Raw genomic sequence first — 15943 nt, 5'->3', positions numbered from 1 at the left:
CGTCTCTGAAGCAAAACCCTTCCAATCTGCACTTAATGCATATTATACAAAGTCAACCAGCAATCCAAAAAGCTCAGTCCACCGTAAAAGCAACCCTTGGCTGCTATGGGGACGTGTGTAGGTGGTCATGTGTTATCAAGAGCAGAAACCCAGGGTCTGGAGCGTCGCTTCACCGTGGGTATATCCCAGACACACACGATCACAGAGATCCTGGCACCACTGCCCGGGGTTCGCAGCGGTGGCCGGGCCGCAGGCGGGGGGCGCTGGGCGGGGGCTCGGTGTCTCCCGGCCCTGTCTGGGCTCGGCCTGCCCCGCGCGGCCGGGCTGAGGCGCCTCCAGCCCCGGGGGTGCCGAGCGGGGCAGTGCCGGGGCCCAGCGCCGCCCCCCGCTGTCTGCCCGGCCCCGGGGCGCGGAGGGGGCTCAGGTGTCTCCCGCCGTGGCTGGGCAGCTCCCGGCAGCGGAGGACTCCCTGAGCCACGGCCCGGCTGCGGCGGGCACGGGAGAAGGGCACGGGGCTGGGGGTGTGTGGGGTGTGTGTCATTCTGGGGTGCTCTTTAAAAGAGCCTCAAACATCAAAAGGCAAGAAAAATCCTCAGTCTGACTTTCAGTGGTTTAGTGGTTCCAGCCTTTCATGGCAAAACCATGGGCAGCTGTTGGTTTCCTGGGCATCAAGTATTTCCCTGTGCCTGTTCTGCTGGTGATACAGTGTACTTCATATTTACTAAATTCCATGGCCGATGATTATGGTAGTAGCTGTAGCTATTGCACACCTGGGGATAACAGTAAGATCGGTCGGGCGAGACACTGAAATTTGTAAAGAATAGGCTTTGTTCTCCATACCCTGGAAAACAACCAGAAGGTCCTGGGCCATAAGGACAATGTATAGAATTGTGCTGAGAAGGAGTTGTTTGACAGCCTGACAAAGTCATTAATTGATCAGTTAACTTGGCAATGAAACCAACTCTGGAGTGTCCTGAAAGTGAACTACCTTCATTATAATACTAAAAACCACACCCACGGGTCAAAAAGACCCGTGCCGGCGTTAAGACCCTTCCCCTGAGTGTTAGTAGTATTAGAAGTGTTAGGTGAGCTTTATTGTAATAGTATGACAATGACTATCCAATCAGTACCTAGTAGGCGTGTTATGGAAAAGTACTAGCTTCTGATCGTTGTGTATAAAAGGAGCGTGAAAAAGTGCAGTTGGTGAGCTTGATTTGTGGAAAAGTCCACCCAGCACCCAGGCCTGAATAATCACACCATCCCTGCTGAGCGTGCTCAGATCCGGTTACTGCACGCCGGGCACGAAGCTGCTTTTCAGGTAACAGTACCAGTGCCTGGGTTTGTTTTAGCCTTGCTGCAGAACGTGGTGCATCTCCTTGTTGAGCCCCATGAACTGGATCCTGCCTCACCCTCCAGGTCACAGAGGTCTCCGTTAAGGTCCTGCAGTTTCTTTTAAGAGCCAGTCACCTGTCAGTTTGCTCCGGCTGTGCTGGGTGTCACCAAGCCACCAACTAGTGAAAATGCTGAGCCGTGTGGGCCCCAGCACCTGTCCTCGGGGTGCTCCGCGTGTTATAGCCGCTGGCCAGGTGTCCTGCTGTCAGTCATTTTTTGAGCCTGGTCGTCCAGAAAATTTTCAACCCACGTAACAGTCTGTTTATCCTGCCTGTGAGTCCTTAATTTCTAGATGAGAAAGGCCCAAGAGGCTCTGTCAGGAGCTGTTCAGAGCCTTAGTCTCTGCCTGCCTGTCTGTTCTGGGCTTTCCTGCAACTCTCCCCTTTACCTTTTCCTTTCCCAGAAAATGGCAGGAGGGTGGGTCAGTGGCCTGCAGGCATTAGGTCTTCCTTATCTGTTCTCGGTTAATCATGAAGTGTCAATCGCCAGTGTCCTTCCCCTGGGGATTGAGATGGCAATCCCAACCCTTTCCACTTAGAGGCTTTGCATTTTAAGATGGAGAAAGTGATGGAGTTGCAATGAATTGAAACTGTAGGCTGGCAAATTGTTTTATCCATTGGAGTCAAACAGTAGCATTATGGATCTTTTCCCTTTCAGAGGAAGGAGCCATCTCTTCTTGGAAACAGTCAAATCTATCAGAACGACAGAAGAAACGTACTATGGGAATTTCCCCTTTAAGCACTGAGCCAACTTTTTCCATGAAGAAGTCTTTTTGAAAACAGTTGTTTCTTACAGAACCTGTCGACAGTCCCCTGTGCACTCAGAGATGTACGGCAGATACTCCAGCACCCACCAAGCAGTATCACTGCCCAGATTCTGTCTGGTTCTCAGCAAACTATTTTATAATGGAGACGTGATCTTTTCCCTGTTTTTAAAGCAGTGGTCTTGAAGGTTAAACTTTTAGCACGGCGTAGCCATGCTTAGGTCAAGCAAGATGTCCTTTGGCTGTGTTAAAGCCAAAGTCATCCCTCATCAGCAGAACAAGTCCACAGCTGCCTTTGAGCCAGGACAGACTGGAGCCATTTGACCTTGAAGGGGGTACATTGCCAACTGGGCAAGCAAACTCAAGGTCCGGGTATCCTTCACTGAACTGCCCTCATTAGAATACTAAAAATCCTGCCTGTAGGTCAAGCAGACCCTTGGCCAGGTGAAGACCCTTCCCCTGAGCATGCGTAGAGTAGAAGTCTTGTGCCAGCAGTGTTATAAGTGTATGTAAATTACTAACCCATCCTCCTAGAGAGGATGGGCTTGGGAGATTACTAACTCTGCAAGTTCTGTGTATAAATCTAGCAGGAAAAGACCCGTGGGGTGCTTGATTTGTGGGAAAGTGCCGAGCCCCCAGGCTTGTGCAAGCCTACAATAAATAAGGGTGGGATTATTGACCTGTTGCCCAGTGGGCGACGAACCCGCTTTCTGGGCACCAGCCCCAGCCCTGACAAACCGTCTCTCCCACCTCACGTTCTGCCCCCCTAGGGAAGCGTCGGGCAGCTCCCACCAGTGGGGCCGGCAGGGGCCTGGCAGCCTGGGGGCCCCCGGGAAGTGTGTGGGGGATCTCACTCCTCCAGGGCCCGCTGCACACCACAGACCCTACAACAAGGTGCAGCATCAACTGTTTTATTATCGGTGCCATGTCCATGGGTGCATCCCCATCGTCTGCGTCCTGCTCCCCCGGCAGGTCAGGGTCCTGCCCCACGAACGGTGGGTTCGTACGTGTCATCCCAGATATCAAATGTGCCAGGAGCCGCCCTGCAAGAAGTATTTCACACAGCAACCCGTGAGGACAGGAACTTATGCCATCAAGCGCAGCAGCATGAGGCACAGGGGGGGCAGAGAACCAAAGCTCAGCGTAAGCACAGGAGGTTGTGCTGGCTGAGGAGTTTGGGGAGGCAAACCGGAGAGCTGCAGAGCAACAGCTCCAGCAAAGGCTCTTGCTGGTGTTTGGCCCTGCAGTGGGCTCCTAAGCCGCCACCGCTGGTACGGATCGTGCCTGCAACTCCTCATTGCTAAGCGTGAGGATCTCCAGCCACTGTCAAGTCACTGATGAGGCCAGTTTTGGGGTCAAACGTGACTTGATCAGCCACTCTGCTTGGGGTCAGAGCCCTGCGATCACCTCCTGCAGCCCTGCCCCTAAACTGGCATTTCCCACCAGGCTGACTGCTGCTTTCCATGGGATGCTCCATAAAGATACAAGGGGGGAAATCTCTCCAAACGCCCTCCGACCAATCTTGCTGTGGGTCCTGGCGCCAGGCGGGGCTTTACCTGTCACTGCTCTGCTCTGGGGTAACTGAGTCGCTTGTCTTCCCCAGCTTTAGCTGAACTGACTTTGTAGCAGCAGCTTCCATCATCTTCTGGGGCTCCTGGTGTAAGAGGGACAAATCAAGTTCTCTGTCTTTGACCCAAGTGGGCGTAAACTAAACACCCAGCAAAACCAGTGCCTGCTGCCCTCTCCTGCTGACCCTTGGCAGCTTTAGCTGTGAGTGCAGCAGGGTAAAGTCTTTTCACTCCAAAGACTGGAGGTTAAAAACACCATTATGGGCAAAGCTTTCCATAATAACCATCTTTGTTATAAATAATTCATTTTAAAGATTATACCTCAATTCAAGGGTTAAGCTCCCTCCTAATTTAGGAAGAAAGGTTGCAATGTGGGGTCCAGGCTATTAGGATCTATTTCTGCTGAGTCCTGACCTTCCCCCAACATTTCAAGACAAGCTGTGACAGAAACAGGCGATCTCACAGCCTGAGGGTGATGTCCAGCCCCAGCACCCAGCAAGTGTTACCTCTTCTCCTTCGGCTTCATTCTTGGCACCATCCAACAATTTGATTTCTGGCATAAGGTCATCCAGAAAGCTGAGCTCTCGCTTGGAGAAGCAGAAATCCATCATCTTCCGGACAAAAATGAGAGCCAAAACCTTCACGAGTCAGAGGGAAGAAGCGGTGAGGCCAGAGATGAGGCTACATCTCCCTCCAGCGCTGCAAACATCCCGCTGCCCAGCGGCACCGGCTCTTACCATCATGGGGAAGATGAAGGCGACACGGGACACCTTGATGGCCCAGAGCAGGACGAGGCAGATCAGCTGGATCACGGTGAAGAGATGCACCTTTCTCAAGGGGACGTGCCGCAGGTAGAGGAAATCCGGTTGGTGTTTTGCCGGCATCCAGAACAGCTTCAGGCGGTCAAAGAACTGCAAAATAAAAGGGACAAGTGGCCACCTTGGGACTGCGGGAAGTTTCCGGCCCTGTTGAGATGTGGGAGGAGTTTTCAGGACCTCACCTGCAGTGAGAAATCCTGGATCCCACTATGTTCCTCCTGGGAGCAGCACTCATTTTCCCTTCGCTCCATCTATAAACCAGCTTGCCCATGAGGGCTGCCCACCAAATTGCTGTTATTCCACACTGGTCTATTAACAGCCTTTTGTGGCCCACTGAATCCCCCAGCAAGGATTTCCACCAGTGGGAGAAACCGCCCATTTGCCCTGAATTCCCCCATTTTCACAGAACCAAACACCGACCTGCTCTAAACTGTGTAACAGAGAGCACTGAACCCGCCTGCCCCTCCCAGCCCTCTATACCTGCTGTGCCTCCACCAATCTTTCCCTTACACCAAACATTGTCATTGCTCGCTTTTGGAGAGGTTTTTTCCCACACTGCTGCTTTTTTCCTGCTTCTACAGAGGTGAAATACCAGGGAGCCGACATGCTGCACAAGAGTCCATACCTGAATGCTACTCAGCGACGACACGCCCATGTAGAGAAAGACGCCATAAAGCACCGGCATTGGTATAAACTGAAAACGAAGAATGCAATCATTTGGGGCGTTGAATTGCAATTTCAGTATTATCTCTCTCTTCTACAGGCACTGCCGAAAATTGCCTAAAGGTTTCCACTTTCCACGGGGTTAGAGGTGTGTCGGATTCTCCCCCTCAGAGATTCTGTGTGTGCAAGTGAGCTAATGCTCTGCTTTAGGCTGAACCTTGGAGTTCTTTCATGAGAATAATCCTCTTTTCCCGAAAGGTTGGAGGAAAAGAGGTGACTTCACCCATGCTACCCTATGCCATGTTCTGTTTCTACATATTCTTGTGGCAACGTGCAAAGGTGACGTGCCTGCTTTCAGCCTAGAGATGAGATCACTTTGTGTGAGGAAGCCCATGGGGACGATGTCAGTGTGTTCAGCTACTGGCAACAGCAGTTTTGGGGCACTGGGAGCAGCAAACTGCAACCAGTGAAGTGCTGCCTGTTTGAAAGAAAGCAGATGTCCTGCTCTGAATACCCTTAGTTGCAACCCATAAACACGGGTGGGCCTGAAAGATGCCCGAAAGTTAAAGCCGCTGCATTGCTCGCTTGCCTCGAGCACAGCAAACGGGGCTCTGAAGGGCTGGAAAGCGTGGCCGAGGCTGGTTCCTACTGCAGGTCAAGCCCCAAGGTCTGGGATCACCTCCTCCTCTGCTCCACAACCACTCAGCCCTGCAGAGAGGGGACTTCTTGTGCATAACCCCCAAAAAGCTCACGGTGATTGGGTGTTTTGCATTTTCCTCTCACCTTTAACAGAGAAGTGAAGAAGACGGAGCAGCCCATGAGCACAAAGATCATCAAGCCAGTGACCCTCTGCTCTCGTATCCCCAGAAAATGGGGTTGTTCTCCTGGAGCTGAGCACTCGGACTCTACTTTGAGGCTGTTCACGTGGGTGATGGACAGGACGGTCGCAGCCACAAACCAGGGCAGCCCCATCACGGAGCAGACCCCGAGCATCACGGCCACGATGAAAAGGTCCAGGTGGTACCCGCATCCTTTCTGCAGGGAGCAAAACATGAGATACAGCACCCCGCGGCACAAGAGCAAGAACAACGTCACAAGTCCGGCTCAAACCCTACTTGAGCACAAGCCCCTCTCTTGCAGCCCCGTACCTTCAGCCTGTGCTCCTTCCTGTTCACAATAACGGCAGTGATCTGCTGGTCCATGAAGATCAAGATGGTGCAGAGCAGAGCTGGGATGAGCGCAGCCAACACCGTCCACCGAGGGTTGGGTCCTATGGGGTTGATGAACCACCCGCGGTCGTCTCTGGTAGGCTGCAAACAAAGCTCATACCTCAGCATCACCTCCCAGCCCAGCCCCTTCACTGGTTTTGATTTTCCCTCCCTGCCTGTGTCAGAGCATCTCCCAGCCCTGGCTTCATGTCGCCCTCTCCCGTGGGGTTCAGAGTGCCAGCGTCCTCCGTGCAAGCACCTACAGATACTTCTCCTGTAGGTATCTACTTTGGGGCTGCCTTCTCTTTTCCAGAAGGAAACGATGCGTTCAGAGGTGGAAGAAAAGATGGTCACACCACCAGCACCTCCTCCAGACTCAGACCTGCCCTGCCCCGACATCCCCTTGGGGCATCCCCAAGAGCTGAAACCAGCTCCAAGCCAAACCCCTCCGTTACCTTGAACATATGGGGGACGTGGAGCTTCGGGGATGGGATCCCAACCATGAAGTCCATGAGCACCATGATGACGATGGTGAGGAGAACAGCAAAGTCACTTACTGTGGACCGTACCTGGAGCAAGAACCAGAGCTGAGAGGGGCATCGCAAACGGGGCCCTAACACGAGGTGGAAGAGTTGGGGACATCAACAACGTGAAGGTTGGTTAAAAACGCGCCCCCCCCCCCCCCCCCCCCCCCGCCCTCTGCAGACATGCAGCCAGTTCCCTTGGTTAGGTGCTGCTGCTGCTGCGTTTGTCCCTGGGAGATCTGGTGCTTAATTGGGTGGAAAAGCGTTGTTTGAATTCAGACCTTTAAAAAAAAATAATCAAGAAATAAGGAAATGGATGTCTGCCACTACAGCCACGCTCTCTGCTACAGTGGGAATAAGGCACCGAGGCACCATTTGTTCCTCATTTGAACCAACTTTCCCCTTGAGCACATGATGCACAGAAGGTGGGAAAAAACCCAACACTTTGGAAGACCTGATTTCCCACTGCCTGATCAAAAAATCACTCCGGGACAGGTCGCAAGGCAGGTGGGAAATGCTACAATGGCTTTGCACTCATGGAAATGAGCGAGGGACATGGCAGCTGATGGAGAGCTCGGTCTCCAAGGTCGGTGTTTCCCAGCTTGACCAAGTGCTGGCAAACACTGCTCAGTGCTCCAGGAAAGCCATTTTGGGGAATGAGCATGGAAACCGCTGCAGGCCACCATCTTCTGCTTACTCTGGTTGAGAAGTAACGGCTGGTTTTAAACTTCTTCAAGAAGCTCGACAGCGCAAAGGTGGAGAAGAAGAGGATGCAGCACCAGAAGAGGACATCGGGTGCGTAGGGGCCGTTGTGTCCACAGGCAGGTCCTTGAAACTCTCCATGCAAATACCGACATTCCTGGAGAAACAGAGCGTCAGGACACGCAGTGCACGTGCGGCCAGGAAACCTGGGATAACAAGCGGGATTGGAGGATCGTGGTCAAAGGTCCTGTGACTGCTGCTGCTGCTGCTGGAGATTTATAGTTAATGAGCAGCAGCAGCTGAACGAGTGACACAGGGAACTGCACAGAGGAGAGCGGAGAGATGGGAGGTGATGGGACACCATAACACAGAGCCACGGCACATCCTCCCCCAGAATGGCAGGTAGCCGTGGCTGAAGAAGACACCAGAGGGGAAGGAAACGCTGGAAACTCTTGGGGATAGAGAAAGAGGGAACGGGGAAGGAGGTGTAAGAGAGCCATGGCAGGAAAGGGTAAGAGACAAGTCGTCCCTTCCCCCAGCAGTGGCTCAGAGCACTTACAGTCACCGTGAGGTTTTCCCAGGCGATGCCAGACCCAGTGATGTTGTTGCTCTCCCAGAAGCGCAGGGTTTCGTTGCTGGGATGGGTCGGTGCCTCACACTTACAGCTGGGAGGAAACAGGCCAAGAGAGGGGTCAGGGGAAGGCAGTGAAGGTGTAGCCCTGGGCTCCTGCCAAGGGGCAGCCATGTTTTAGGAGGAAAAACCCACTAGTAGGTGGTGAGCAAGTCAAGCTTGCTGTGCATGTGCACAGGGTAGATCTCCCACAGGTGACTCAGCTTCTCCAGAGCCTCGTAGATGAAGATGAAGCAGATGAGGGAGGCGAAGGCTTCTTCGGTGAAGCGGGTGATGTAGCACACCAGAGAGCTGGCATCGGTGGCCACCAGCGCTATGCAGAAGAAGGCGGTCCACAGCCCGATGCACGCCCGCAGAGAGAGATAGGAGAGCGCGTAGTCCCTGGGAAACCAAAATGACACCAAGGGTGGGAAGGCCAGCAACGAGGCTCCGAGCCAGGCCTTCCCGTGAAGGGGGAAACAATTTAGGAGCCCATCAAGGCTGTGGAGGGTAAATGCAGTTTCCACGTACTACCACAGACTGCCTTGGTGCTGCAGTGCAGGGTAGGGGGCTGCAGGAGGAGAGGCCAGTTATTTCATTATCATCATTTAGCACTCATCTAATTGAGGCTAATTGCAGCTGGTGTGCAAGACGGTGTTCTCCCCCATCTCCCTGATGGACAAACACAGAAAAACTATTTGGATATTTGGGAAAAATGTCTTTCTTCTCCCTGCAAAATCCGGGCTAGGAAGTGCCTGCTTTTGAACTCTGAGAAAAGCAAGTCTTCCCTCCTTCCCAAACCAGACTGATTTGTCTCATCTTCCTTGTGCAGCCCATCTTGGGCATCCACATTCTTGTGGCTTCTCCTCCTGCCACTGCTGTACTTCAACCCTTGAAACCCCAAACGCCCCCATCCATCCCTCAGAGGCTGAGGGCTCTTGCACCATCACATACTAAAGCAGCAGCAGCAGGCAATGTCTTGGACACAGAAGACAAATCTAACAACTACCACCGAAAAAAAGAAGAAAAACATTGTTTCTCCATCACTGCTGCCTTCTGAAGACTCTGGCAGCACCCAGCAGCAGCAGGCAGCCTTACTTGCAGAATTTGTAGAGGATCTTCTCGAAGACAAGGACGGGTCCGGTGCTGCCGAGGATGGTGAGAGGTTGGCCAGCAAAGAGGGAATACGCCACGCCGGTCATGGATGCGCCCAGCAGCGACTCCATGGCACTCTGTCCAGGGAAGAGAGGCAGCAGTCAGGGAATAAATCATGAGGGGGAAAAAAACCAAAACCAGAGCAAATTCACTGCAGCAAGGTCTTTTGCACGAGTGTTACCCTCCCCCGTGCCACCCAACAGAGAGAGGTGCTCACGATGTGGTCGTCAGTTGCCTCCCCCAGCAGCCCCCCGAAGGTGATGATGGGGGACATGCAGGCACAGTAGAGGAAGAGGAAGGACGCCAGACACTGCAGCCTCAGCCCATCCCGAAAGTCGCTCCAGAACCATGGGGCTTTCCTCTTCACATCCCGGATCAAACCTCCAAAGAGCCTGGAGGAACGGAAAATAAAAATATAGACTGTTCTTGTGGAAGAACACACGGGAGTTTGCTCTGCTGCAGAAGGGCCCTCACAGGCGCTGATCCACAGAAGCGCTTGCCTCCTCCCATTTCATACCCAGTAGAAACAGGCCCACGAACACACCCCTCCGACCAAAAGACAAAGGACCCAACCTGAGAGCCTCTCCCCTCTTACTGCAACAGTCCCTTGCTTTGGGAAGCAGCAGAGCTCGACCTGGAGGCACTTACACATCTGCTTCCACCCCAAATCAGGAAAACCTGTGTGCAGTGATGCTGTGGCTGAGCCCAGCTGCCCAGATCTCCCACCTGCCCCGCCCAGGGGACCACGCTGGTAACGTGGAGCCCCTTCACTCAGCCATCTAACCCCAGGAACCTGCTAGAAGGGAAGGTACCTGCTCACGTTTGAGAGGCAAACAGAAAAAAAAAACCAAATAAAGCTCACACCTTCCCGTTCGCTCCAGTTCAGGACCGCTGTGTTTCTCCAGCTTGCTGTGAGCACTGTCATCGGGAGCTCCTGACATCATCCTTTTTTGCTGTTGAAATGGGAGTAGGGTAAAGGGATGGATTTGCAAGCCCTGGCTTGCCTTGCTTCTGCTCTGGGAATGTGACTGTGTCAAACTGGACCCTGGGAATTCGGGCCCTGAGCAGCATCCCCAGCCAGGCTGCCGTCCTGCCCGGCCCCCTCGTGCCTCCCTGCGCCGCAGCACCCACCTGCGAAGGGACGTTTTTGGGGGGCTCGATTCGGATCGATGGATCCCACTCTCCTGGTGGCAAGACCGTGACCTGATCCAGGAACTCGTCGATGCCGGCCACGAGGTCAGCCCGGTTCTGGGCTTTATAGGCCACGTCCTGGAAAACCTGCCAAGAGGAGACAACCTGGTGAGAGGACAACCCATCCCGGACAGCCTGAGCAGTGCAATCAGCTCTTGGATAAACGCAAGGTCATTTTCCCCTGCAAATGGCGGGAAATATTCCCCACAAAGGAAAAATCTGTGCATCCAGGTATCTGCATGAGGCCCCGTCCCCCACGGCACACCACAGCCTTTTCCTTCAGGAGCAAGGCAAGTTTTCCTGGCCCTCGCAATGCTAGCACTGGGGACAGCATGCTGGGAACCCCCGGGCAGAAGGACGAGGTGCAGGATGCACCCCGGGTGGGATTTCAGCCTCCAGCAAATGTGCGTGTTTGCTTTGGGCTGAGAACGAGGGGTGGGCTATTTGGAGAGCTGCGGGACAGCAAATCCTCTTCCTCACTACTACAGAGACAGGGAGAGGGGAAGAAAGCCAAAAGTGACCCGGAGATCTCTCTTATCGCACCTTGTCAGTCATGAGGGTAGCCATGGACCTGCCGATCTCATGGTACTGATGGCTGTTTCTTTCTGGTCCGAGCAAAACAAACAGGAACCTGGGCAAGAAAAACAACGTGAGAGAGACGAACGTGCCCTTGGTCAAAGGCCACCCAAGAAAACCCCTGGGAGCTCCCAGCCCAGAGCACAGTTTGAAAGGGGACTCAGGCTCACCGACTCTGTGGTGAATTTGAAATTCACCAAAACCAATCCCAAATCTAACTTTTCGGCCAACTGTCATTAAAATTGGCCAGTGGGTTTAAAAGATACAGCAGGGAAGGGAGAAACAATGGTGAGGAGATGTGCAGGGGAGAAACGTGCTTGCTCCCGCTGGCCTTGTTCCCTTGGGACACCAAACTGATGCATGCAATCTGATACTGTTTTGCTGGGGGTTTTTTTCATAAAATTCTCAGCTTCTCATTCAGACCTTGTCGGGATGGGAACTTCCGTCACGCCAGAGAGGAGGACAGCCGGGGTCAGGCGGACAAATGCCACAATGGGCTGCTGAAGGGAATCCAGCTCTCCTACAAGCACGTTGGACACTTCAGTGCCAACAGGAATCTTCTTCAGGAAGTGCAGCTCCGCCTGGGCACAACAAGCAATTTTCAGGCAATTACCCCCAAAACAAAGCCCACAGAACTCTGCAGCCAAGTTTGCAAGAGCAAATCTGGCCCCAAAAGCATAAGAAAGTTACAAGTGTCTCACCTTGCTTAAAGCCATTGTGCTGGTCTCTTGGTTCACCCCATTTTTAGCTTCTGCAGCTGTGGCAGAAGGAAGAGGGGTGAGTGTTTGGGCTGGTAGGAAAAAGAAAAACAGTCAGAAAGACAGACACAGCACAACTGGGATGCTTCCCCTTTGCCAGGAACAATGTAATGGGGCCGAAGCCCTGCAGGAACCCTCACCGGTCTTGTCGAGGACATGCAGGTCTGGCGGCTTCTTGCTCTCGTCAGCAAAGAAGTGGACAATGTCAGAAAACTTGTTTCCTTTGTTCTTGTCCTGATGGTGATGCTTCTTCAAAAGAACTTCTCGAACCTTCGCCCGCATGTGTTCGTCAAACTCCGTGGACGGCTCTTGCTGGCACAGGATCACATCTGGGGATGGCAGAGGGAAATGAAGCCATCAGAGCAGAAACCCCCACAAGTCCTGACCCCCAAAGACCCCGGGGAGGCCCATGCCATGCAGGATACCCTAACGCGGACTCAGCCTTGCTTAGCAAGACGTTTTAACACAGTTCACCCTTTGCAGCCACAGCAAGAATTTTCTTTTGCTAAAAAACATCATCAAAATGCTTATTCGTTACTCCACTAAGGTAATTATTTCCCATTCTAAAGAATGCAATTCTCTTGTCCCGTCTGGCCGTTCTGTCTGACTCTACACATTTAACCAACTTATAAGCAACCTACGGCACAGTCTTTGCCAGAGTTGCCTTGGCCGATCGACTGCAACTCGCCGCGCCCACGGTACCTGCGATCTCTTCGATGCTGTTGGCACAAATGTCCAGCAGCACCGTGCCGTTGCGGATGTAGCTCCTCAGTGCAAAGAGGCTCTGCAAGGACACCGTTCCCACGTAGGGCTTGCTCCAGCGCTCGCCACCATCTTCCACGTCCTCCTCAAACTTCAGCCACCTGCAGACATCGAGCACCGTCAGCCCCATTGCAAGAAAAAAGCCCCAGCCCTGCAGCCCCCGGGATCGAGCTGTGGGGTGCCGAGAGCAGAAGGCTCCTCACAGCATCACCTGCAGCTGCAAAGCCTTGCCTCCCACAGAGCAGAAAGCAGAGCCCGCGGGCGCTGTCGGCACGGGGACTCCTCTCCTACCGCAGCCAGCAGCAGAGACTTACCTTGCTGTTTCCTTCCACTCGGCACCTTCACCCTCTTTCGCGCAGATCTCGTCCAGCTCGGTGAACAAGTCATGGGGGACGTGCTGCTTGTCCTCCTCGGTCCCCAGGATGAACTGCACCCGCTGGGACGGGGTGTCTGGGGCTAGAAGACAAAGGCCCGTCCCGTTACCGCACTTGAATACGGCGCGTCATGCTCACATGCAAAGTGGTCATCGGATCAGCACCAGTTCAGCCACAAATATTGGGCTGGGCCCTCTCCCCTGGCTCTGGCCAGGCTTGCACAGAGCCTCGGAGAAGGAGAAGCTTCGATTCCACCTCTGCATAGGGATGGGCAGTTTTCCTTCCCCACATTTCCATTCTTAAAGCCAGGATCCCTCTAAGGAAGGTGACCCTAATTCCATTATGCATTTAACTGCCTTAAAGAGAAAAAATCTGAGAAAAGTTTGGAAAAAGGGAGTCTTGCTAAATAATGCCCCTTCCCCTCGGAAGAACAACAAGTCACTCCAGCTAGCCACATGGACCCCAGCACCCCCATAGCCCTGAGGAGTTTAATGAAGGCCGCGGCGGGACTCACAGTGGTAGCCCGGCTCCGTTGGGGCAGAGTCCTTCTCCCGCTCCCGTTTCCGATGCTTCTGGCTGTGGCGGCGGTGACGCCGGTGGCTCTGCCTCACCGGTGGCATCCACATGTCCAGGGTCCAGTGGCCTGAGAAAAAGCAGCATTTGCAGCGTTCTCACTATTGTGGGATGGTTGACGCAGACATCACAGTTAAAACAGTGCAGCTATCCCAGGAGGAAACACCAACTTCTCTTAATTTTGTGATTTTCACTGGATCCCTGAATGTCACAGACCTGCCCTTTTATTGAGGTTTATTTTACCCGAGCTTTGCAACAACTGAGCAACAAGCGATGGCTCTGGGTCATTTAAAACTCACACCATCGCCTCTGCAGGGGCTTTTTTCCCTTTGTTAAAAAAGCCATAATAGTAAATTCTGTGAAAAGAACTGTGCTGCTTTATTCAGAAGCACAGCACTTGCAGAGACTCACCTTCCAAATCCTCCCTCTCATAGTGAATATTGGCAAGGTTGCTCACCCTTCCCTGGTCAATCACTGCCTCCTCGTCGTGTCTCTGGATGGCAATGAGAAGAAGGTACAAAGTTGGGGCTGGGTGTGTGGAGCTCCCTTACATCCTCCCACCCATCATCCACCCTGGCCTCCACGCAAGTCCACGAGGCCTCTGCGTACCTCCTCCTCCTCCAGGCACAGCCCTAAAAACACGGACTTGTAGGAGCTTTTTCTTCCCATACTGAAATAAAACAGCTCATAACATCACCTCCGTTGTACACAACGTGAGTCGGGAAGTATTTACTACAGGGGAGGAGAGCCGAGGGTTTCAGACCAGGAAAACAAACCTCCTGCTTCCTTCCTGTCATTCCTTTCTAAAAACAAACAAAGAGGGATTTCCAAACTGGGGGAAAAGACCCCAAACCCTGCACCTTTTATCACAGCAGGTTACAGTCTCCAAAGGCGATACCTGCGGGACTCACTAGCTGGCCCTTGGCCACAGGACATGGCCACCAACAACCCTCAAAGGCTCTCAAGAGCCTGTAAGGGCAAAGCTTCATCTTCAGCCCTATGAGGCTCCAGCTTCCCTTGCTGCAGGGGCGCTTCCCACCAAACACACCGATTTTATCCTTGCAAAAGCCAGGGGCTGAGAGCTGACGCCCTCCTCGCCTGAAGTACCACTGCTGGTGCTGCATGAAGAGCAGTTGCGCCTTAAAAGCTGAAGGAGAACTACAGGGGCAAACAGAAATAAGTCCTTTGGCTTCTCTTTCCCCTTGCCACCGGGGCTGGGGAAGGGCATTGCCAGGATTATCGTATTCAAAGCAAGAAAATCCCAGCCACTGGGTCTCACACTCAGGTCACAACTGTGACTGTGAAAGGGCCTCCTGGAAGCACTTGGTGGCACCGGTTAACCTGATGGGCAACAGGAACAAACGCTCCTGTCTGGTGATGAGTTTGCTGGTCCCTGAGTACTAATTTCAGAGCCAACTTGTTGCTACCTCCCTGCCAGCTCCCGGGACGTGCCCATGTTTCCCGGCACCCAGATTACCGTGCCCTCCCTCCGATGACAGCCCCCACCACCCTCCGTCCCTTCCGAGCAACGCATCCTGCTCCCCTCTGGATTTGTCAAGAAAACCCCAAACCCCGACCTTGGAAAAATCACGGGATGAAAGGGCTTAATAAAATTGCTTTCAATCACAATTTAAATTAAAAAAGCAATTTAAATAAAATCACAAGCTCAAGTGTGTTACATGGGTTTTGGAGTGGGCAGAAACGGAGCGATTTGGGAGTCGCCGCTTTCAAACGCCCCTGGGCAACACGGGGAAAGTCTCCTTCTCTCTTAGAAACCACTTTTCCTCTGTGCTCCAACCAGCGACACTAAACCTGCCCCAGCAGCCCTCCCTGGCGCAAAGCATCTCCCTCCTGCGCACCGGGGAAATGCCAGTGGGATTTTGGGGAGAGTTTTCCCCCTGGCTGGGGGATGCTCAGCCCCTCGGCAGAGCCCCGGCTCTGGTACCTGTAACTCTTCCAGAAGGGACGTGTTGTAGCCCCCACTCGGGTTCATCCTCACGTTGGTCACTGGTTTTGGGGTCAGTCGACCCTCCAGAGCAATCGGGGGTCAGATTCCCCCAGGACACCAGTGCAGCTCTCAGCGAGTGGAGCTCAAGTGGCCCCCAGTGCGCCCCAGCAACAGAGCCCCCACTGTGGCCATTGTGACCTCATCAGCTGTGGGGCGGAGCCTGGACTGAAGCCGTGACTTGGCCTGGCTCTCGCTGCCCGAGGAGCTGCTCAGCCCCGACTGCAGCGTCCTCGAGACCGCCGACGCCATCCTGGGCCTGGAGGACTTTGGGATGGGGCTGGAGGCCCGGGAGCCGTGG

At 53.5% G+C, this 15943-nt stretch overlaps 1 protein-coding gene across 1 annotated transcript in view; it reads right to left on the bottom strand.

Moving 5' to 3' along the window:
* The window catches only part of LOC141967611 (electroneutral sodium bicarbonate exchanger 1-like), a gene marked incomplete at its 3' end in the record, with an annotated part of 31313 nt that extends 15683 nt beyond the window's left edge, over positions 1-15630 (bottom strand). Inside the window, exons 1-23 of the mRNA XM_074921568.1 lie at positions 15583-15630; positions 14049-14130; positions 13579-13707; positions 13005-13140; positions 12631-12791; positions 12069-12257; positions 11872-11960; positions 11594-11751; positions 11138-11225; positions 10535-10681; positions 10268-10356; positions 9621-9795; positions 9347-9480; positions 8405-8650; positions 8198-8303; positions 7634-7795; positions 6868-6981; positions 6353-6514; positions 5988-6239; positions 5167-5235; positions 4461-4634; positions 4230-4361; positions 3712-3809 (exon numbers count right to left, since the gene is read on the bottom strand). Of these exons, the coding sequence (XP_074777669.1) occupies positions 3712-3809; positions 4230-4361; positions 4461-4634; positions 5167-5235; positions 5988-6239; positions 6353-6514; positions 6868-6981; positions 7634-7795; positions 8198-8303; positions 8405-8650; positions 9347-9480; positions 9621-9795; positions 10268-10356; positions 10535-10681; positions 11138-11225; positions 11594-11751; positions 11872-11960; positions 12069-12257; positions 12631-12791; positions 13005-13140; positions 13579-13707; positions 14049-14130; positions 15583-15630 (3140 nt within the window). The remainder of the gene's footprint in view (positions 1-3711; positions 3810-4229; positions 4362-4460; positions 4635-5166; positions 5236-5987; positions 6240-6352; positions 6515-6867; positions 6982-7633; positions 7796-8197; positions 8304-8404; positions 8651-9346; positions 9481-9620; positions 9796-10267; positions 10357-10534; positions 10682-11137; positions 11226-11593; positions 11752-11871; positions 11961-12068; positions 12258-12630; positions 12792-13004; positions 13141-13578; positions 13708-14048; positions 14131-15582) is intronic.
* Positions 15631-15943: the final 313 nt, after the last annotated feature.

This window comes from Athene noctua, chromosome 17 (assembly GCF_965140245.1).
Source record: "Athene noctua chromosome 17, bAthNoc1.hap1.1, whole genome shotgun sequence".
NCBI lineage: Eukaryota > Metazoa > Chordata > Aves > Strigiformes > Strigidae > Athene > Athene noctua.
Note: the sequence above shows the minus strand (reverse complement) of the source record. Positions and strands in the feature narration are given on the sequence as shown.